The sequence below is a fragment of the Budorcas taxicolor genome, chromosome 9 (genome assembly GCF_023091745.1).
Source record: "Budorcas taxicolor isolate Tak-1 chromosome 9, Takin1.1, whole genome shotgun sequence".
Taxonomy (NCBI): Eukaryota; Metazoa; Chordata; class Mammalia; order Artiodactyla; family Bovidae; genus Budorcas; species Budorcas taxicolor.
The window spans coordinates 75,979,506-76,003,465 of NC_068918.1; the positions used below are offsets into that span (position 1 = coordinate 75,979,506).

Consider the following 23,960-nt stretch of genomic DNA (forward strand, 5'->3'; position numbering starts at 1 on the left):
CCTTCAGATGCCAGTGCATTGTGATTGGAAAATTATAATGCATGCAGTTTATAAAAAGGCTCCCTATGGTGGCACAACCTCATTAAAAGAAAATTCTTGGTTTTGCAGGGCTGTAACCTCTATAGCAGACATTAGGCAAATTAGTTGGAGTTAGTATATAGGAAATTTAATTTTAATAGGATGGTTACACTGCATGCTCAACCTTGTGATGTAAATAGTAAATACTATAACTACACAGATACGTGCATTCATGTGAATGCCAGTATTTATGGAATACATTTAAGAGGCAGTTATTACATCATTAGCTGTTAAACTTACACATAAAGTTATGTTCATAATATCACCATCCCTTCCAGTGGCTTGGTGGCCCATCCTGTGTTCATTGCTCAAACGTGCACCGACAAGAATGTTGGCATTATAAACTTTTTGTAAATGGAGTGACATCCTTTGGTCATTTTTAATAAGGAGATTGATGCTGCTGTTGTGGGGACTGTTGCAGTCCCCATCGCATCTGATTGGTGAGGGTGGCTATGGCAGTGATTTTCTTGTTGATCAGTCTCTAAGCCCTGTCTGACTCTTTGCGACCCCATGGACTGCAGCATGCCAGGCTCCCCTGTCCTCCACTATCTCCTGGAGTCTGCTCAAATTCATTTAAAGAGTCACTGATATTGTCTAACCATCTCATCCTCTGCTGCCCCTTCTCCTCTTGCCCTCAATCTTTCCTAGCATCAGGGTCTTTTCCAATGAGTCAGTTCCTCACATCAGGTAGCCAAAGTATTGGAACTTCAGCTTCAGCAACAGACCTCAGGGTTGATTTCCTTTAGGATTGACTGGTTTGATCTCCTTGCTCTCTGTCTAAGGGATTCTCAGGAGTCTTCTCCAACACCACAATTCGAAAGCATCAGTTCTTTGACTCTCAGCCTTCCTTATAGTCCAACTCTCACATCCATACATGACTACTGGAAAAACCATAGCTTTGACTATACGGACCTTTGTCATCAAAGTGATGTCTCTGCTTTTTAATATGCTGTTGTAGCTTTTCTTCCAAGGAGCAAGCGTCTTTTAATTTAGTGACTGCAGTCACCATCCACAGTGATTTTGGAGCCCAAGAAAAGGGTATCTGTCCCTGCTTCCACTTTTTCCTCTTCTATTTCCCATGAAGTGATGGGATGCCCTGATCTTGATGTGGTTTGGGGAGGGATGCACTGTTTAATATGCTTTTGTGGATGGTATATTCTATTTGATTTTTCTGTTCTATTTTTCTTTTTTCATATTACGATTTTCCTTAGAAATGTAAAATCCTGGTGATTAAGAAACCATCCACATAGTTTTGCTCCAAAATTGACTTCCCCTAATTCGGCCATGTAAAATGCTCTTACTTATTGCTTGAGACAAAGCAAATGCTTTCAAAGTTAATTCTGAATAGCTGAAATTCTTTGGCAACAAAATAATTCTGAATACTGGCAGAAAATTTATGGATTTCAATTAGAGAGTTTGTAGGGTATCATAATTCCAGTTTTATATTCCATGCAGTTCAGTGTTTTGGATTTTTAATGGGGCCAGTGCAGTAATAATAAAAGTGATTCAAAATGCACCCAGTAATTACAGAGATTTGCTGTTGCCTTTGCATTAAAAATGATGATGATTTACACTCAGTGAAATTGCGGTCTGTGGCTCTATTTAGGGTATTCTTGCTATTAAGCTGCTTATTAGTTATGGTCACTGATTTAAAGCTTAAGAGCTGTATTAGAGGACTGTGAAATTATTTATTCTTTAATAGATAATAGTAAATTTGAAACAGACGTTAGGTTAATTATAATCTTGTACATTAAGAATATGTATTAGCCCTTTGTCTTTTCTTTGGTCTTTGGAAATTCATTTCAAGTAAATGGCAGATGGGTGATTAGGTTAGAAATCCTGGTATATTCACTTCTTCTCCTGGTTTCTAAATGGTTAAACACCTTTTCTGAATGAATGTTCAGGGAAATAATTTGACTTCTCATTGTAAGTCCTTCTCCCTGCTAAACAATTGCTAGTTTTTACTTTCAGCTTGTCCTTGTTGCAGGTTGACATTGCTTAAATTAGGCTGAGAAGATCATAGGGTTAGCCCCATTTTCTGATGTGAGCGGTCAATGCAGAGCAGAGATGTGGTTAAGGCCAATACACTTTTAAAAATTGGCACTGCAGGAAGGAGTTTGTCATTATTCCTACTGTTGATGATTACATGTATGTGTATAAATTTGCATGTGTATATGTGCTCCTCATTGTAGTTTTATGTAAGACAGAAATTATCCAGTGTAAATATCAGATGTGTCAGAATGTGAGTTTCTCATAACAGTAATTAAATCTGATATTCAAGTCCCTGTGTTAAAGTCCTCGTGTAACGCTTAGATGTTGCACTAAAGAAAAAGTCTAAGATAAAGAGATTCTGTCCAAACTTGTTAAATGAAATCAAATGAGCAAATACACATGTATTATTTAGGATAAATTAATATTATTAAGCTGTGCCATAATAAGAAAATGACCCCCCACTCAATTTCAAAACCTTAACAGATACTTATGTATGGCCCCAAGAAAGTCTAGTATATCTTGGTGGAGGCTCTCTTCCACACAGTGACTCAGAGATCCAGACTGCCTCTATCTAGCAGCCTGCCATCTCAGCACAAGGCCTCTTCAGGGACAAGAGAGCTTGAGATTGGATCTTGCTATTTTTAAAGAGTGTGACCTGGAGATGACTTCTGTTATTTCTACTTAAGTCCTGTTTGCCAGCACCCCACCGTATCCCTAACATATTTGTAGGGGAGCCTGAAACAGTAGTCTTCCTTTATGCCAAGGAAAAGGAAGGGGCGTCAGGGGAACATACAGTGTTTCCTCTGCTGCGATATGCAAATGCTTCTGAACTCTGCATATCATCATGTGAATTTATCATTGGAAAAATGCCAGGAAGGCATGACATCATTTAAGCAGTTTTATCACCCCCCACCCCCCTACTCCATGTGCCAAGAATCGATAAGAAAATCAGCTGGTTGTACCTAGTGTCCTGTCACTTGTGCTGTGGCACATTTTGGTTTTTCCTAGCTTTTCTCTTTCCTTCCTTTAGAGAAGTTGGTGGCCCAGCACAACTGTGACGCTGCGCCTGGGCAGGGTAAATCATACAGTCGGTTTGACCCGAATCTGTCCCACATTGGCTCCCACTTTTTCATCACTGATCCTCCTCCCTTGTTGTTCCCAGAAAATTCCCCTCCTTTCATTGGAATTAGTGATGCACATTCTGAAGGTGGGGAGGAGTCATTGTTTAGCCAGTTAAGGTAAGGGGTGGCGGCTGCGCTTTGCTGGAGCAGCCGTGAAGAGATACCCCACGTCCAAGGTAAGAGAAACCCAAGTGAGATGGTAGGCACTGAGGGAGGCCATCAGAGGACAGATAGACGGAAACCACAGTCACAGACAACTAGCCAATCTGATCACACGGACCACAGCCTCGTCTAACTCAATGAAACCAAGCCATGCCGTGTGGGGCCACCCAAGACGGACGGGTCATGGTGGAGAGGTCTGACAGAATGCGGTCCACTGGAGAAGGGAATGGCAAGCCACTTCAGTATTCTTGCCTTGAGAACCCCATGAACAGTATGAAAAGGCAAAATGATAGGATACTGAAGGATGAACTCCCCAGGTTGGTAGGTGCCCAATGACTCACTGGAAAAGACCCTGATGCTGGGAAATATTGAGGGCAGGAGGAGAAGGGGACAACAGAGGATGAGATGGTTGGATGGCATCACCGACTCAATGGACATGAATTTGGGTAAACTCCGGGAGTTGGTGATGGATAGGGAAGCCTGGCATGCTGCAGTTTATGGAGTCGCAAAGAGTCGAACACGACTGAGCGACTGAAACTGAACTGAACAATAGAAGACTAGGTTGATAAATCTGGTTACATGTTGTATTAGTTTTCTCTTGCTGCATGAAAAGTTTCCACCAACTTAATGGTTAAAAATAACCCTCATTGATTATCTCACAGTTCTGGAGGTCCACAGTCTGGGCAAGTTGGCTGGATTCTCTGCTTAGGGTCTTAGAAGGCCAAAGCCAAGGTATCAGTCAACTTGGGCTCTTATCTGGAGAATTTGGGGGAGAATCTGCTCTTAAGATCGTAAGTTGTTGGGAGAATCCAATTTGTTCAGCTGTAGATTCGAGGTTCCACATTTTTGCTGGCTGTTAGTGCTGGGCAACCAGGAGCTGACTGTATGCCTTCTCATGTATGCCCTTCCATCTTCACTCTGGAAGTGGTGAGCCAAGTCCTTCTCCTGTTTCCAGTTTCTCTTTCTGTCTTCTAGCCAGAGGAACACTGTGTTTTAAAATGACTAGAATTAGATTAAGCCAACCCAAGGAATCTGCGTTTTGTCATACAGTGTGATTTAATCATGGGGGTGACATCATGTACTCATGGGCGTCAGCCTTACTCAAAGGGTAGGGGCTTTGGACAAAGGTGAGAGTCAGTGACGACATTCTTTGAATTCTGTCTCCCTTTAGCATTTCTGCCCAGGATAGGTTAGAAAGGAAGTTTTTGTTGTGCAGAACCTTCCCCCCCGCCCCCCCCCCCCCCCCGCCGCCAAACACAGCTTTGAAAGGGAAGAAATCTTTCTACAACAGGAATTAAATGCAGGTAGGGAAGAGGAGGAAACTGAGGTTAGTGAGGTGGGAGGATGAATTTTCTTACGAAGTATTCATAATGTATACAAAATACTTAAAAAGCAACTTAATTTGGATAATGGGGATATAAAGTAGCTTATTTTTAAAAAAATTAAGACTATAATCATAAAAATACATTTAATAAATAAAGCAAGGAAAAAATATAATACTAGGCAATTAAAGGAGAGATTTAGTGGAGAATGGGAAGTGGGGGGAGAGAACAGAGACTAAAACATTCAGAGATCTTACTAGAGTAACAATAGCCTTTAAGGCAATGGCACCCCACTCCAGTACTCTTGCCTGGAAAATCCCATTGGCGGAGGAGCCTGGTGGGCTGCAGTCCATGGGGTCGCTAAGAGTCGGGCATGACTGAGCAACTTCACTTTCACTTTTCACTTTCATGAATTGGAGAAGGAAATGGCAACCACTCCAGTGTTCTTGCCTGGAGAATCCCAGGGATGGGGGAGCCTGGTGGCTGCCCTCTATGGGGTCGCACAGAGTCGGACATGACTGAAGTGACTTAGCAGCAGCAGCAGCAGCCCTTAAAGGATAGTGTTGCTGTTTCTAATAGCCAGGTTGCACTTTACATACATAGTGTCAAAATTTTCTTACCTGTTGCCAGTTCAGAGAGATCACCACTTAGAGACTGGCATCCCACCTCTTCCCTTCAAACTGCTAGTGAAGTGAGTGAAGTCGCTCAGTTGTGTCCGACTCTTTGTGACCCTGTGGACTGTAGCCCACCAGGCTTCTCCATCCATGGGATTCTCCAGGCAAGAATACTGGAGTGGGTTACCATTTCCTTCTCCAGGGGATCTTTCCGACCCAGGGATCAAACCTGGGTCTCCCGCATTGGAGGCAGCCGCTTTAACCTCTGAGCCACCAGGAAACCCTCAACTGCTAGTACTGTCTTTAAAGACCTGCCCTAATTTGAAGTTATCTCGGTTATTTGTACCTCTCATTGTTTATTCTCTGTATCCCCTCCCGCTCCCTAAAGTGTGCACTCCTTGAAGGGAGGGGCATAGCTGCGTTGCTCTTCTAGACATTGAGCCCAGTGCCTAGAACTGTGCTGTGCACAGGATGAGCACTCAGTAAATATAGATGGAACGAATAAACGACTGGAATGGTCTACCACCCTTTCATCATTGGCCCCTGAGGCAGATCAAATTAAATAAAGGCTTGGAGGTTACAGTTTTCTCTCCCAAATAGGGACTCCCTTTATTTCAATGAGGCTCTTCTAACCTCTTCCCTCTTCCCACTTGGTTGTTTCATCTAATAGAATTCTGATGATACTTAAGTTTGTATTAATACAAAGACCTCGATGTTTCTGCTCAGCAGGCTGATAAATCAAATGTTCTAACTGCAACATGCTTACTTGCAGTGGTATTTATTATTAAATTGAATTTTGTCTTGTCAGGGAATGCTTGCCTTGCTATTTAAATTGTTTCATTGTTACATTAAGTTGTTAAATTAAAAAAAAAAGAGATTTTTCTGTAAAGTGTTTATACTTTTCAGGTAACTTGAATATAAAATGTTGATGAATGTTCCCTAACTTTGTCCTGGAATGGGAATACAGAGAATTGAAGCCTCGGCCCAGGTCTGTCATTAACGTCCTTAGAAGTCAACATTATTTGTGATTTCTGAGAATCATTTCAACATCCATAAGATGAAGAAATTCACAACATAGGACGTGTGATGGTTTTTTATCCTTCCCCATGAGGTATCCCTCATGCCTTTTTCTTCCTCATTGGAAAAAGATTTAGTTTCTTTGATTGAGACTTAATATTCTTAAATATTGATTGCCATGTGCTCAAAGAAAAGATGGTACCATGAAAGAATTTTCACAGGGTTCCTTAAAGTGAATTGCTCCTCTTACCCTTGGCTTTTCTCCTGTGAAAATGAAAGTACAGAGTAATAGACTGTGTTACTGGTCCTCTCAATCTCCTTGCTACATTATACCCCTTTCTGCCGGAGGATTATATATTCCAGCCCTTGAATTAAATTTAGGCAGATGGCATGTTTTAGTCAATGAAAGGTGAGTAGAAGTGATACGGACCTCTTCCAGGCAGAAGCTTTATAAAACTGTGCAGAGTTCACAAATTTAATATTTTCCCTCAAACAGCAATGATTGGCTATGTTTTTGATGGAGACTGATTTGTCAGCTTTGGTCCTAGAGTGAAGAAAATGTCCCAGGATCCTAGCATACCCACCTTGGAATTGCATCATGAGTAAAAAGAAACCTTTGTAGTTGTAATTCATTGAAATCATGGGGTCATTTGTTACTGCAGCGTAAGTGGCTCATCTTCACTCATACACATGCCTGATGCTTGCGTGCATCAGTTCAAATCATCTTGGCCTTACTTCTTATTCCACCCACTGCTGGGTGAACAGTTCTGCACAAGCTTCAACAGGTAGCTCTGATATGTAGCCTGACAGCTCATTGGCTCAAGCCTGGGCTTCTTGTTTTCTAGCCAGGAGCTCCTTTGACTCTGTCACTAGCTCCTATGAGAGCTGACTGGGCATTCAACGTGTGTAAGCATGAAGTGCAGAAAAATGGCCACCCACGAAGCAAACCTTGACAAGTGGGTAATTGAAGATGAGGGCTAAATGTTTCTTTCTTCTCTCGCATGCACGGTTTTGAAATGCATTTCCTGAGGTTCCTCTGACCATTTTAGAGAATCAAACAGCACATCACAGAGTGGCCAGTTGCATCCTTGTGTTTATTTCACTCTCCCTGGCCACTGTTTCTGCTCTCTGGGATCACATTCTCAAATAAATGACCTGTACCTAAAGCTTTTGTCTCAGTTTCTGTTTGGTGGAGGAACCAGTCAGACATTTTCTTCAGTTCAGTTCAGTCGCTCAGTCGTATCCGACTCTTTGTGATCCCATGAATCACAGCACGCCAGGCCTCCCTGTCCATCACCTCCCGGAGTTCACTCAGACTCATGTCCATTGAGTCAGTGATGCCATGAAGCCATCTCATCCTCGGTCGTCCCCTTCTCCTCCTGCCCCCAATCCCTCTCAGCATCAGGGTCTTTTCCAATGAGTCAACTCTTCGCATGAGGTAGCCAAAGTACTGGAGTTTCAGCTTTAGCATCATTCCTTCCAAAGAAATCCCAGGGCTGATCTCCTTCAGAATGGACTGGTTGGATCTCCTTGCAGTCCAAGGGATTCTCAAGAGTCTTCTCCAACTCCCCAGTTCAAAAGCATCAATTCTTCCGATTAGAACATTATCTACCACCAGAGTGAATTCTTTAAGTAATTCAGTGGTGTAAACTTTAACTTGACACTGTAAAGGATTTTACTACATTTGTAGAAGCTTGTGAAGCAAGCATAAGCACTTTGTTACTCAGCCTGGAAGTTATTGTTAGATTTGCTGATTCCAAAATACGACATTCCCCTCCACCTCACAGAGATTAATTTCCTGTCCTTAGTTCTCAGTCCATTCTCTGCTGTAACAAAGACTTTATTTGGGAAGCATCATGTTTTTTTGAGGTTCAGTGATTTTTTGACTAACATACTGTTGGGGTTCCCTGGTGGCTCAGATGGTAAAGAATCTGCCTGCAATGCAGGAGACCCAGGTCCTGTCACTGGGATGGGAAGATCCCCTGGAGGAGGGCATGGCTACCCACTCTAGTATTCTTGCCTGGAAAATCCCATGGACAGAGGAGCCTGGTGGGCTACAGTCCATGGGGTCGCAAAGAGCCGGACATGACTGAGCGACTAGCATTACACTACTGCTACTAGGCGAATGTTTATTTGTTTAAGTTTTATTTATTTATTTTAAAAGCCAATTAGATCTTCAACTTTCCTCGGTTGAATTTTGTTTTATAACAGGTGTCACAGAGTTCCTTGCATGAACAATAGGATGGATTGAATAAAGTAGGCAGATGTTTAAATGTTAATACAGAATTGTGGTTTTGGTGAAACTGTTGTTTTCGGGAGCTCCGAGTGGCCAGTCTACTGATAGAGGCAAGTGGAATGTGTGTCTGCGTCATGGGAAATACTGCCTTGTTTAGGAACTGAATTGGCCAAGTTCCCATAGTGTCTTGGCTCTGTTTCCCCTTCACCTCCTTGTCAGTCTGTTCTCCAGAAGTCTTAAAATCACAGCATGGTAAGACTAGAGGATATCTGAAAATCATCTCATCAAACTCCGTGTTCCATAGATCAGAGGACAGGCCTGTAAAGGTTAAGGAAAATGACCCACTTTGGCGGTGGAAGCGAGAGAAATGGAGGGGGTGCCATTTTGGTTGTTAAGAAGCTACCATTATTTTCTGACATAATTAAATTCTTGATTGTGATGCTCTTAAATGAACCATGAAATTCTAAGTGCTTCCGATGCAAGTGTGATTTTTAACTAAGGCTTTTTTTCCCCCCAATCTGAATGTTAAGGTGGCAGATGCATAACTAATCTTAGCTGAGTCTATATTAAGAAATCAGCAAGGTGTCTTTATTTAACTTGCATCATCTGTGAATATAATGTAGTGTCAAATAGCATGATTTTGCACATGATATCCTAAAATAAAAACAACTCTGCCTTCAAAGTGATGGCAGAATGCAGTTATGTGAGAGGTGATTTTACATTAGATCCCAAAGGAAATGAGAAACACAGAAGAAAATAGTTGAAGAACTGGTTCCTAAATGTGATTTCAGCATATGTTTATACATATTTTAAATACAGTTTTATCTGAGGGACAAAAAGTCAGCTCTTGGGATTGTGTTCCATGTCATACAAGGGAAACTCCTATCAACAATAGGGGGTTTCTGAAATCTCTTGTTATCCTAGTTTTGAATTGTCTGAAAGATGTACAGTCCACTGAACTTCTCTGTTTTTGCTTGGGGATGTTTCCATGGATCTGTATTAGTTCCAGGAAATTTCGGTCCTTTCTATTATCTCTGGAACCAGACATGATTCTTGCAGAAACTACATGGGATTATCTATTTCTCTGTTTTTTGACATCTTTGTTACAGTGGGTCAGATTCCTAAAGGAGTAAACAATGAAAAATTGTCAGGCTCAACTGTGGAAGATTGTGTGAAGATAAAAGCAAACTATTCTGATTTAACTCATAAAAAATGTTGGCCTTTAGCTTATTGAAATACTACTGTATTCAGATGTACTGAAATACTTCTTGACTGGCATACTCACCCATGCATGACTGGAGTGACCACACAGTATTAAAGAAGTTGCGATTCTGGCATTTGACTTTCACTTGGTTAATCTTTTATTTTAATGTATTTGAATTTCTTCAAGAACATGATCTTAGTTTCTGATGATTCCCTTTCTTCGGTGAAAGCATCTTCTAACATGAGAAACCCAGACTTGAGGAATTAATCCAAGGGTCTTGGAACCTACTTGGGTACCAGCTATTCTCAGTGGATTTGTACATAAATACTATGTTTCATATAAATTTATTTGAAGGAGTTCTTGAACTCTTGGTCACTTTTTTATACAACAATGTACATTTTATTTTCTTTTTCTTTAGTTTTGACTGCATCATGGGGCTTGTGGGATCTTAGTTACCTGATCAGGGATTGACCCACATCCTCAGCAGCTAAAGCTCAGAGTCCTAACCATTGGACCACCAGGGAATTCCCGCTTGGTCACTTTTAAAGCAACAATTTTTCTCGAAGAGTGGGAAGAAAGTAAGAAGAGTATAATATGAAGTTACTCTCTTTTCTGAGTGTATAGTGAGGGTTGGGGGGTGCATACACATGCCCTATGGCAAAAGTGGGGGTCTTATGGTTTAAAACAATTAAAAAGAGGTTTTATGCTTGAATAAGCTGAGAACAACTGCTATGGGAGTTATGTTCTATAGGGCATGCTTCACAAAGCTAAATGAAATTTTTAAAAGTTAATGGCTAGACAGTGCTTAAAGCACACACATTATTCATGATTTATTCTAATAACATTTGTGGATGACTAACTTAATAATGTTGCCGCACATCCATTATGATTTTGTTCTGAAGATGTGTCTAAGTATCTATGCCTCCTTAGGGGTGGGTTTTTATATCACTCTGTGATTGAATGAAGAAATAGAATTCCATGCCTGTTATGGGGCATGTATTAGAAAAGACATTCAGACACTTATATCCGCTTACACTATGCCAGATACTGTTCTAAACCGTCTTGCAAATATTTTCTCTTTTAATTCTAATAATAACTCTGAAATGTAGGCAGCACTGTGGTTCCCATTTCAGATGGGAAAGAAGCACAGAGCAGCTATGTGTCCATGGCTACCCATCCAGGAAGTCGTCAGCCTGGAGTTTCCTTCCAGAGTCTGAGCACGGATCTCTAACCCTGCACTGCTTCCCCCAGGATTTCACTTCTGTCCTGGCAGGAAGGGATGTGATGACTGCCGAGGAAAACCTGGAGGACAGGCTGGTTTGGTTTGGGGAAGTAGACCCATGCTTCCTCCATTCTCCCCTACCCTCCCCGCCTCGACATCTCTCACACACACACACAGAGCCACCCTGGGCTTACTCTGGACACGTGACATTAGGCTACCTTGAACTGTAACTGAAGCCCTCTGATTTGTGTTTTGCACCCAAACCTTCTAGGAGTATCACTTCATAACAGCAAGTGTATGTGTGTAAAAGACCTTCAGTGTGTGATGGAACTCAGTCCTGTTTACATGTTTTGCTGCTTCAGGTAACCCATTTACATGTCCTGAGTTCATTTGGACAAGGCCAGCATTTTGAGGATTATTCAGAAGACTTCATAAGTACGGTTGTTGTTGTTGTTGTTTAAAACAGTTAACTGATGGTTCTTAAGACCCAGAATGAGGCCATCAGAGCTTGTGGCTTTCTTGAGACATTTGAAAGTGTCCTTCTTTCCCCTGCAAAAATCAGAGAAGTGGAGTGATGGAAAACAGCAGAGATCCCCTGAGTAGTGCTTCACTGTGGCTGCCGCTGAACATGCAAATGTGCTTTCCAAGGAATTGCTAAAGAGGATTATGACAGTTGTCTTGCTTCCCTGCCCATTCCAATTTGGCAGGTGAGGTTAAAGCCCAGTGGAGGCCACGCTTCAGTGTTCCGGGAGCTGGGACTGGACGCCAAGAGACAAAGGGTTATTTTTGATCAGAATTGCCTAAGTCACTTCAAAAGCTCTTGCTTTTGTAAAGGCTGGCAAGCATAGTCCCTTTGAGAAGTGTTTCCCCTGCCCACCCCTTCCGCCCAAGCCAGCCTAGCTATCTTTGCAAACCCTCTCCCCAGAGGAGGAAAGTCAACTCACCTTCAAGGCAGAAAGACTATATTCAGACTTCCTAGTTTCATGAGGTTGAGGCAGGTAGGGAGCCAGGAAGATAAATGCAGAGTGATTGGAAGGAAGGAGTTATTGCAAAGGGCAGAATTATATTCCAGAGTGATGCACTGGTCTGTGATCCACTGCTGATTTGTGTGTGTGTGTGTGGCCTGTATCTCGACTCTGGTGTCTAGAAGTGGTTTAGACTGTGGTTCTCAGTGTGTGGTCCACAGATTCCCTGGGGGTCCCCAAGACTCAGTTTGCAAGGTAATTATTTCATAACAATACTCTTTGACATTATTTGCCTTTTTTACTTTGTGGACATTTGCATTAGTAGCACAAAAGCCACTAGGTGTAAAAATGCTATCACATTAATGCCAATTAAGGCAGAGACACTAAACTACGTTAGTGCTTGTGGCATTCTTGTACACATGCCAAAAAAAATGACCGTTATCCTTAAAATGGCCTTGATGAAGCAGTAGAAATTAGTAAGCTGATTAAGTCTCAACTTTTGAGGACATGTTTTTTGATAACCACTCACAGAGATTTCTGTTGCAAATGGAAGTGAATGTGAACCTTGTCTCTTACCAGCCCCTTCTATTGTTGTCTAAGTTACTAGCTCAACTAGCTGCTTTAGTCATGGAGTATCATTTTCACTTAGAAGAACACTGTGGAACAAACTATGGTTACCTACTGGATATTTGGCAGCTAAATTTCTTGAAAGTGAATAAAGTGAACCTTTCCCTGGTGGCTCCGATAGTAAAGAGTCCGCGTGCAATGTGGAAGACTCAGATTTGATTCCTGGGTTAGGAAGATCCCCTGGAGAAGGAAATGGCAACCCAATCCAGTATTCTTGCCTGGAAAATCCTGGGAGCCTGGTGGACTACAGTCCATGGGGTCACAAAGAATCATAGGCTACTGAGTGACTGGTAATATTTTAAGAAAAACAATGGACAATATTTGTTAATAACAAAATTTGAATATTTAAGAAAACTTGCATTAAAAACGTGTATGCCACAGTAAAACCGACAGTTTCCCAAGACTTGAAGCCTTTTTTGATGAGGTAGGTGGTGATAGTAGCATATGTTTCTTTTTTGACATTGAATGATGATGAAGTGTTAACATTTAGAAGATTTGCATAACTCAGGAACCCAGTACTTTCCAAATGATTAATGCATGATATTACCAAGTCATATATGAGAAAGGATCTGTTAATAGTAGAAGACAGACAGATTTTCATATCGTTAATGGAGTACAAAAAGTTTATTGCTATGGTTTCAGATTTCACATTGGAACTGACTTAAGAAACTATACGTTGTCAATTTTGGCATGGTATCAAAAGAATGTCTACAATTGTCTACCTAGAAAAGCTATTAAAATATTTTCCTCTTTCTAATGACAGATTTTCTTCATACATTTCAACTAAAACAGCATATTATCACAGTTCAAGTGTGGAAGATGTAAGTACTCGGTAGCCTATTAAACTAGCCATTAAAGAGATATGCAAAAATGAAAAACAATGCAATGTTTATTATTAATTTGGGGGTAAATATCTTGCATAAAAATGTTATTTATGTTAACCTGATGAATGTACTATTTTAATTTTTAAGTGAATTAAATATTTTAAATATTTCTCATTTGCAGTTTCAAATATGGTAAATATCAAGTTATTTATATGCATATATATATATGAGTTACAATTCATGAACAAAAGCTCTTTGAAATCCTCAGTGGTTTTTAAACCTACAAATTGTTCCTGGAACCAGATGTTTGAGAACTGCTAATATAGAAATCGCCATGTTGACTAGCTGGAGGTTTCTGAACTGTTAAAGGAGTCAAAAAAGTTCTCCAGGTTGGGAATAGTAACTCTTTCATTACATATCTTGAAGCATACAATGGAAATTATTCAAATATTTTCCTCTGTGAAATGAAAACCTCTTAGATCTCAGATATGCTTACATTGCACGTTAAACTCTCATTCTTCAATTCTTCAATAACTGATAGCAGAATAGAAAAATACTGGCATTTACATTCATTTTTAACTTATTGGAAATAAAAATGTCCATGTATGTAGTATGTGATTTGTAGAGAAATACTTACAAGTAGTCACTGAAACCTTTTTTCTTATCTTGCAATTTAAAGCAAATCATAAATATTCAGGTACATAAACTAGTGGACATCAAGCAAAATAAAAAACATTCACCCCAACTGCTGACTATTTTATATTTTTGATTTTGTAGGAAATAGTTAAATCTCAGTCTGCATCTTAATATACATGGAGGCCATGCAGAAACACAGTATTTAGTTTTTAATGTATTTTTTATAAATCATATTTTTCCTACATAATTAAATAGTTGGCATCATTTATTTAATAGGATGAAGTTAAAATTTTCTTCTATATTATGAATGACATTAAATATAATATCTAAGTAAGTATTATGCACATTTCTTACCCTGAATAAAAATGAAATACTTTTTGCTTAAAATCACATTTGCATGTACTGCCGAAAATGAAGTGATTAAAAATACTCCTGAGCTCATTTGAGAAATTATGTATTTCTATGAAAGGGTTGCATATTAGTTTCTGAGGGCTGTACCACAAACTGAGTGGCTTAAAGCAACATACATTTACTCTCTAGCAGTTTGGGAGTCCAGAAGTATGAAAACACGGTTTTGGTGAGGCCATGCTCCCTTCCAAAGCCTTGAAGGGAGAATTCTTCCTTGCCTCTCTCCCAGCGTCAGGTGGCTCCTGCCATTACTGGGCTTGTATGAATAGCTGCATCACTGCATTCTGCGTGCCCGTCTTCATATGGCCTTCTTTGTCTGTGTCTCCTCTCCTCTTGAAAGGACACCAGTGACGGCATCTGCAGAGCTTACATCATCTGCAAAGGTTGTATTTCCAAGTTCACATTCTGGAATTTCAGGTGGCTGTGAGACTGAGGGGATGTTATTCAACTATTGTACATTCCCAATCAAAAATGGTGGGGGGAATTCCCTGGTGGCCCAGTAGTTAAGACTCCTTACTTCCTTTTCAGGGAGCATGGTTTCAGTCCCTGATTGGGTGAGTCCTGCATGCTATGCAACCAAAATAAATAAGTAAATACATATATAAATAAAATAAAACAAAAATGATGGGGAGTGCAGGCATACTTTTACAAGGGTGGGCTTCACTGTTGGATAGAACTGCTTTGCCACTAACTTGATACTCTCAGGATATCTACACTTGAAAGCCTCAGATTCTTTGTAAAACTGAGTCCAGGAGAGCCATCATGTGGGCTTATGGTAAGAAGTAAAGGAGATTATGTTTAAGTATGCTGTGTCCTCAGCACAGTGCCTGGCACAGAAGAAGTTTATTCAGTTACTGTTAGTAGCTGTTGACTGTTACTGAGGTAGACTGGTTATAATCATAGTATGTACTATAAACATAAAGAACTAAAGAAACTAAAGAGCCTCTTGATGAGGATGAAAGAGGAGAGTGAAAAAGCTGGCTTAAAACTCAACATTTAAAAACCCAAGATCATGGCTTCTAGTCCCATCACTTCATGGCAATTAGATGGGGAAAAAGTAGAAACAGTGACAGATTTTATTTTCTTGGGCTTCAAAATCACTGTGGACGGAGACTGCAGCCACAATATTAAAAGGCACTTGCTCCTTGTAAGACCAAACCTAGATAGGGTATTAAAAAGCAAAGACATCTCTTTGCCAACAAAGCTATGGTTTTTCCAGTAGTCATGTATGGATGTGAGAGTTGGACTATAAAGAAAGCTGAGTGCTGAAGAATTGATGCTTTTGAACTGTGGTGTTGGAGAAGACTCTTGAGAGTCCCTTGGACTGCAAGGAGATCCAACCAGTCCATCCTAAAGGAAATCAGTCCTGAGTGTTCGTTGGAAGCACTGATGCTGAGGCTGAAACTCCAATACTTTGGCCACCTGATGGGAAGAACTGACTCATTGGAAAAGACCCTGATGCTGGAAAAGATTGAAGGAGGAAGAAGAAGGGGACGACAGAGGATGAGAGGGTTGGATGGCATCACTGACTCAATGGATGTGAGAACTCACGTCTCCTGCATCTCCTGCATTGCAGGAGCATTTTTACCACTGAGCCACCTGGGAAGCCCTAGTATTCAGCATCCTGTAGCATTTATCACTGTTTCTGTTCTGGACTTCTATTGAGCGTTTCTAGGCCTGTGTCTTGATCACTATTTTGGGTAGCATTTGGAGACTTTGAAGCATAGTATAGAAAGCCTCTAAAAGCCCTTTCATTGTCATTCCGTGACAGTCCTGCCCAGCCCAGCCTAATCTGCCCTCTTGGAACTGTCAAACTGATTTCATGTCACAATTCTCTTGGTGACTGTTTCAGACCCCCCATGCCACCTTCAGGTGCTTCAAAACTACCCTTGCCCCCTCACCTCCCCTTCTGCAGATGGCCTTGGCTATGTCATTACCTAGAATGTCGAGTCTGTTGCACAAGAGCTCCCTCGCCCCTCCTTCATCTCAAAGTGTGTTGGCATCTTTGCCCATCTGTTCTTTGTTCCCTCTGTTTCTGGTGAAAAATTACCCTCTCCCCTCTAAGACTAATCCATCCTCTGGGTATCTACTCTTGGCCCTAGTCATAATTATGGCCCATAATTATCCCTTTGTTTTCTTGCATTTGATCTCTCTCCATGGAACCCTTCCACTCCTTCTGTAAACGTGCCCGATCCTTCCTTGTTCTTAAAACCACTGTCCCCTCCAGCTACTATTTTGCCTCCTTAACTGTGCTATTATACTTATTGAAAGTATGGTGACCTAGCCCCAGCTTCATGTTGTGACCAGCTGTTAATTATTATAAAATTGCTGAAAGAACAATTCAGAATTCCTAACAGTTCAATTCCTGATCATTTCTTCGTGGGAGAGATAAGACAGGACCAACTCTGGGGAGAGAGGGAGGTCCTAGGCCTCTTGTCTCCTGGAGTTTTCTGCAGCTTGCAGGGCACAGCCCTGTGGGCTGCTCTCCATGTGGGGGAATTTTAGCATATTTGGAATATGCGATGACTACAACAAAGTGCTTTTAAGAAATCAGGAATTTACATAGCTATTCAGTTGGAAAAATTATAAAGCCAGTTAATGCCTGGAGGAGAGAATAAACCAAGACGCTTTTGTCTTTTAACCTTGGAGTCTTTTCCTGAGGGTTTGCTGAATAAGAAGGGGTAGGAAAATTTCCATCCTCTCTAGTATACTTTCAATTTGCTGAAAACCTGCAAATTTAATCCTGAGTGAAGCCTAGAACTCTTGTGAGTCCAGAGAAAGTGGTGTGTAGCAGTGCAGTTTGTTATAACCTATTTAGTTTTGTCCAGAAAGTAGCTAGTAAATCAATACTTAGCAAGGACACACCATACATGAAGACAGGATACTTATAAAGAACGGTTTATAATGCATTTGGGTATTTGTGTTTACAGTCAAAAAAGAAAGTATACACAGGTCATTCTGGAACGGGCAAATGTTTTTCTAGTCTATAGAATCCCTAAGAAACCTACCCTGTGGAACACCTGTAGCAGGAAGGATATCCATGCCAGCTCACTGTGTAACATGACATCGGCTCCTTCCGATTGTTGTTCTGGGAGGCAGCCTCACCTTCCCAGCAGCTCAGAGGCGCCCCTTAGAGGCATTTGGAGGAACTGAAAGGTGACCATGAAGATTCCGATGGGATTAGTCAACATATTGATATTGATATTTTTTCTCTGCCATGTAGGCAAAGGTATCTATACTCCTGTCTGACTTGCTAGACTTAAATTTTCTTGATAGCAACTTAGTTTACTGAGAAATTGGATGGAAAAATTTTACTGTGGACAGTTGAATCAGCCAGCAGTAGTAGTACATGACATGCTGTATAATATTCCCAGGGTGGATATTGCTGTTGTTCTTTGGAGGCCAAGTGCTGTCCAACTCTTTGCGACCCCATGTTCTGCAGCAAGGCAGGCCTCCTAGTCCCTCAACATCTCCCAGAGTTTGCTCAAGTTCATGTCCATTGAATCGGCGATACCATCCAACCATCTCATCCTCTGTTGCCCTCTTCTCCGTCTACCTTCAGTCTTTCCCTGCATCAGGGTCTTTTCCACTGGGTTGGCTCTTAGCATCAGGTGGCCAAGGACTGGAGCTTCATCTGCAACATCAATCCTTCCAATGAATATTCAGGGTTGATTTCCTTTTGGATTGACTGGTTTCATCTCTTGCTGGACAAGTGACTCTCAAGAGTCTTCTCCAGCAGCACAGTTCAAAAACATCAATTTTTTGGCACTCTGCCTTCTTTATGGTCCAACTCTCACATCCATACATGACCACTGGAAAGACCATAGCCTTGACTGTATGGACCTCTGCAAAGTGATGCCTTTGCTTTTTAATACACTCTCTAGGTTTGTCATAGCTCTCCTTCCTAGAAGCAGTCGTCTTCTAATTTCATGGCTGCAGTGGATATAAAGGAGTCTAAAATGTGGTTATGCCTTTGGAGAAATTTGAAGCTAAAATGAGGCTGTATTTATACACACCTGCCACCTCCCCAGTCTGTTAGAGTATTACCAATCTTCCTTGGGTCCATAATGATAGGTAGTGTGACATGGCTAAATGTTGAGAAAGTCATGTGATAAAAAAAATCTTGTATATCACCAGATTAGTGCATGTGTGCCATCCAGGCAACATTTGTACCATTATTTTTTATTAATTTTTCCCTAAGAGACAGTTGCTGCTGCTACTGCTGCTAAGTTGCTTCAGTCGTGTGCGACCCTGTGCGACCCATAGATGGCAGCCCACCAGGCAGCCCTGTCCCTGGGATTCTTCAAGCAAGAACACTGGAGTGGGTTGCCATTTCCTTCTCCAATGCATGAAAGTGAAAAGAGAAAGTGAAGTCACTCAGTCTGACTCTTAGCGACGCCATGGACTGCAGCCCACCAGGCTCCTCGGTCCATGGGATGTTCCGGGCAAGAGTACTGGAGTGGGGTGCCATTCCCTTCTCTGAGAGGCAGTTGACCCACCCCCAATTGTAAGGAAATTGTATGGACTATTATTGTACAGTCACCAGTTTTTTTTTTTTTTTTTTAATCTCAGCTACCATAAGTGGAGAATTTATTGGTTCTACATCTGCAGTGGGGCTACATCCTTTTAAATAATATCACAATAGCAAAATAACTACTAAATGGCTTATCCTGAACCTGACACTGATTGCCTTTTAATTAAGGGGAAATTAGAAGCTAAAAAGAGTAGCAGACCTGAAGTCAATTAAAAATCAGAATAATCAGCTAAGAAAAAAACACACATTATCTCATAAAACTTAATATTTAGCCACAGGATAATAGTTTTTTTAATTCTTTCAATAACTTTTTCTGTGCCTCCGTACACCCCCTTCGTTTCTCTGATTGGAACTCTAACAGATTAGAATTGCCAGATATGTGGCAAATGAAAGACTTCCTCTCTTCTTCTCTCACCCTTCTTAATAGCCTAGAACAAGTAAGACTGAGAAAGCCACAGTTCAGCCCAGGAATTAGGTTTGTATGGCCCTGAGGTAAGAACTCTGAGTGTCTCAAAGCAGGTCGGGGAATAATTAGGCCAGCTAGGATTATAAACGTTTTAGTAATATCTCCTTAGAAATAGATAATAATTTGGCACATTACAGACTCCTGGCATTCAATTTTATAAACTCTGTCTTTAAAAACAGTAAAGCTTCAAGAACATTAGTAAAACCAAAAATATAATTTACCATTTATTGGTCCTGTGATTTCCCTGATAGCTCAGTTAGTAAAGAATCCGCCTGCAGTGCAGGAGACAGGTTCGATTCCTGGGTCGGGAAGATCCCCTGGAGAAGGGAAAGGCTACCCACTCCAGTATTCTGGCCTGGAGAATTCCATGGACTGTATAGTCAATGGGGTTGCAAAGAGCTGGACACGACTGAGCTATTTTCACTCACTCACTCACTCATTTATTGGTCCAGAGATGGATTTTTGCGAGTTTTGAGAAAGGACCAGATTTGAGGCAATTTTTTTCATGATTTTTTTTTAAGTCAACCTAGTCCTATATTCAAAGAAGGCTGTAAATGCTTATAAGGTGTGTGTATGTGTGTGTTCTCAGTCATGTATGACCCTTTGTGACTCCCTGGACTATAACCTGGCAGGCTTCTCTGTCCATGGGATTTCCCAGACAAGAATATTAGAGAGGGTTGCCATTTCCTCTTCCAGGGGATCTTCCTGACCTAGGGCCTGAATACGCGTCTCTTGTGTCTCCTGCATTGGCAGACGGATTCTTTACCATTAGTGTCACCTGGAAAACCCAAACTTATATAAAACAGATTTTTATTTTCCTTGAAGGAATGAAGAAAGGGCTTTTTTTTTTTTCTCTCTCTCTGTAGGAATATGCTGGACAATTTAGGGAGAAAATAAAATGGAAAAAATGTGAGCTGATAGGAGCAGCTCTATGAAGTGAGACTGGACTGACATCGCCTGTTTGCCCATAAGACATCTTTTTAGCAGTTATCTCCTTAATGCTGATCAGAGTTGTAAACATCTGTTCATTTCTCTTCTGCTTGAAGAGTGGGATCTATAAGGAGCAGGATCCAGGATGTCACAGTGCATGCCAGGTGCCAGAGCGCCAAGGAGCCTTCCTAGCAGGGAAATTACTAATGTCTCCCCTGATCATGAAGCAACATGTGCTCCGCTAATTACTGTTCTCTGAGACTGCTTTCACATCTTGAAACTCTCCATGACCCAACTGCGGAAATCCTGTTTGTCTGCCTCCCACCCTTTCCCCCAAAGAATGAAAACTAGCAAATGGCAAGGCTGGGCTTGTTTAATCAATGCAATTGGTTTTTGCTGAACCTAAGACGCAAGAGGTTTCAGTTGGGGCTGTTAGCTTGATACTATATTTGTGAATGACTTCGTGGTGCACATCTTTAGCTGAGTTTAATGTGGAGGGTACCTGCATTTACTAGATGATAGCCTGTCCAGGGCATTTTCTTTATTTCCATAGGTTCCTGGAAGACAATGATCTTTAACACAGTGACCTTTAATGGTTGGCGGGGGTATCTTGCTGACTTCAGGCAGAGCTGTATCAGGCATGGTGCAACATCTGAGAATCTTTTAACAAGAGTCTTCTCAGGATGGTATCTCCTTCCTTGGTGGCTTTGTCAAAATTCAGCTGTAGTCTTCCTGAGGTCTTCTGTTGTTCAGTTGTTCAGTTGCTCAGTCGTGTCTGGCTCTTTGCGACCCCATGGACCACAGCACTCTAGGCTTCCCTGTCCTTCACCATCTCCCGGAGCTTGCTCCGACTCATGTCCTTTGAGTTGGTGATGCCATCCAACCATCTCATCCTCTGTCATCCCCTTCTCCTGCCTTCAGTCTTTCCCAACACGAGAGTCTTTTCTAATGAGTCGGCTCTTAGTCGCCCTAATGCTGTAACCAGAGATTCCTTCTGGTTTTTCAGGTAGAAATAGCAAGCTAACTTACACTCTAAAGCAAATATGTTTTTGTTGCAGCACTTTTTCATTTATTCATTTATTAGAGCATGAAAAATGAAACAGTTTTGCCTTCATGTTAAGCTAAATTTCCCTCACTCCTCCCCTCAAAAAAAGAAAACAAAAAACCAAAAAACTTGGCTTGTCAAGTTAGATCAGACATTACTTTTACATAGTTTATAATAGGAGCTTGATTTTTGTAGAAGAATGGATTGGCTTGGAGATGGGTTTATCTGAGTGACTATTTGAATATATTAGTGAGTACTAAGATATTATTACTTGGTATTACAGGGACAAAAAGATCTCAAAACAGCCTGATTCTCTGGGGAAAGAAACTTTCTGAGCATGGCTAGTAATACTTTCTATCCATTTAGATGCAATTGTTGGATGATTTTACCCAAAGTAATTAATAGTGACATATTAGTTAACATATTGCTATCAGCAGGTGGCTGTTTGAGCAGGGGTGAACATAGCATGTGCTAAAACAAATTATTGTACCCTAGAGAAATGTGCAGAATAATTTTTTAAAGTCTTTCAATAATGCCTGCAATACAATTTTTTTTTTTTGTAAGAGATAAAACTAGGGGTAACACTGAAAAGTTGTAGACTAGAAAAACAAAAATGAAAGAGAGCAAAAGTGATTCAACCTTTTCGAAAAGCTTTTTCAGTTAAACACCAATAAAAACAAACACACCAAAAAACACGTAAATGGTTGAATCCAAGCAGCACCGTCTGCCTGTCGTATCAAAAATCATGGGAGAGACCCAGGCATCCTCATTCTTCCTTTGCACTCTTTTTTTTTTTTCCCTTCTCCTTTGTCCATTCTGATCTGTCAAGGGACTCTTGGCCCAGGGCACAACGGTGACAGATGGGCAGGAAACTGTAATCTGTTGCTGCCTTTCATTTGTGGAGGAATCATGGTGACTGTGAAGGGGTTAAAACTGTCAACACCAATCAGAGCTTGGAGATAATTAGTGTAATATCAATCCCAGAACACTGGTGCAGATGACCACACAATAGCAGATGAATTCTGCTAGGTTACTTCTTTGTAAGAAATCCTGATTCATCTCTTTCCAGCTTATGCACAAATATGCTTTTAAATGCCTGTGTGGAAAAGTTACTATTTGTGCACGCAAATGATTATGATTAAAGATGATTGTGAATCTTTTATTTAGGAAGGTGCATTTTGAATTAGCCTTTACACAGACAAGCTGGATAGATACATACCTCCTGAGCATGAGCTAGGTAGCATTTGAAATATTTTGCAGTATGTTAACTGATATTCTATGACTAAGGCTACCAAAGTGTAGAATTGACTGATATGATTTAGGAAGGCAAACTTATTACAAGATATATTTTTATTTAATTTTTTTTACTTTCCTGTTCTCATAAGAAACATTAGAGGAAAGAGAAGTAGACCTTTTTAAAAAAACAAATATAGACTTGAGAAGAATAAAGTACGTTTTCTTATAATTAGCTTCAAAGAGAAAATTGATAAATGACAGAGTCTTAAAGTTAGTTTTCAAAAGTCCATATGGTAACCAGAAAGGGACAAGTATGACTTAAAAAATGGAGCAGAAATCCGTGATGGACTAGGGGAAGAATGGGTAAAGGAGAACTTCAATAACCCCGATATGTTCAAATCCACAGGTCCCAATGGCTGGCATCCTAGAGTTCTTAATGAATTGGCCGAAGTCATCACAGAACCGCTAGATATCATTTTTGAAAACTCGCGGAGGACTGATAAGGTGCCTGAAGACTGGAAAAGGGCATATTTAGAACCTTCTTTCAAAAAGGGAAATGGATGATGACCCTGGAAATACTTATCAGCCTAACTTTTTGCTTGGAAAAATTCTGGAATTATCAACTTAGTATATTGGGTAACACATTCATAATAGCTAGACAAAAGGCAGTGAAATATCACACATAAGGAAGTACTGAATTCATTTTTTTAAGAACATACCATTGTTAGAAATGGTCTTCTGCGTGTTTGGGGGTTCTGCCCTCCATACTATACATGCTTGATGAAAACAAATGAGACTGGCTAAAACTTTTGGTTAATCTGACTAACTTTAAGTGTGTAATACAAGACAAAAAAGTTTCTGGCAATAGCTAGACATTATATCATTTCTAAATTAGACTTTAACTTGAGAATAGTCATTTTAACTTTGTATTTAAACATTTTTTTCCACTTCATATAAGATTGTGTTTTCATAGTTTGAGATATTTTACATAATTCTATATAGAATAGTTTGGTGAAGGAGCTCTTTTTTTAAGGTGCTTTATATGGTTATTTCAGATATAGGTAGAATGATAAAAGTGACAGATTTATGTTCCTTACAAGATCTACTTGTAAGGAAAGAAAAGCAAAGGAAGAAACTTTTTTCTAACTTCTGTTTTTAAATTTCATCTGACTGAACTTGAGTGTTGGGAACTGTAAGAGTGTCTTACTCTGACATACGTTGAGCAAGGTCCAGCTATGTGGCTTGGTGGCTGGTTTTCCTCAGCTCTGGATGCTGCTATGCCCCAGATTGCCTCCCCAGACTCTGATTTCAGGCCTTTGGC

General features: G+C 40.6%; 1 protein-coding gene across 1 annotated transcript in view; it reads left to right on the plus strand.

The window, feature by feature from the left end:
* SAMD5 (sterile alpha motif domain containing 5) overlaps positions 1-23,108 on the plus strand; it is a 58,217-nt gene extending 35,109 nt beyond the window's left edge. Inside the window, exon 2 of the mRNA XM_052646088.1 lies at positions 23,046-23,108. Coding sequence (XP_052502048.1) covers positions 23,046-23,108 — 63 coding nt within the window. The remainder of the gene's footprint in view (positions 1-23,045) is intronic.
* The last annotated feature ends 852 nt before the right edge of the window (positions 23,109-23,960 follow it).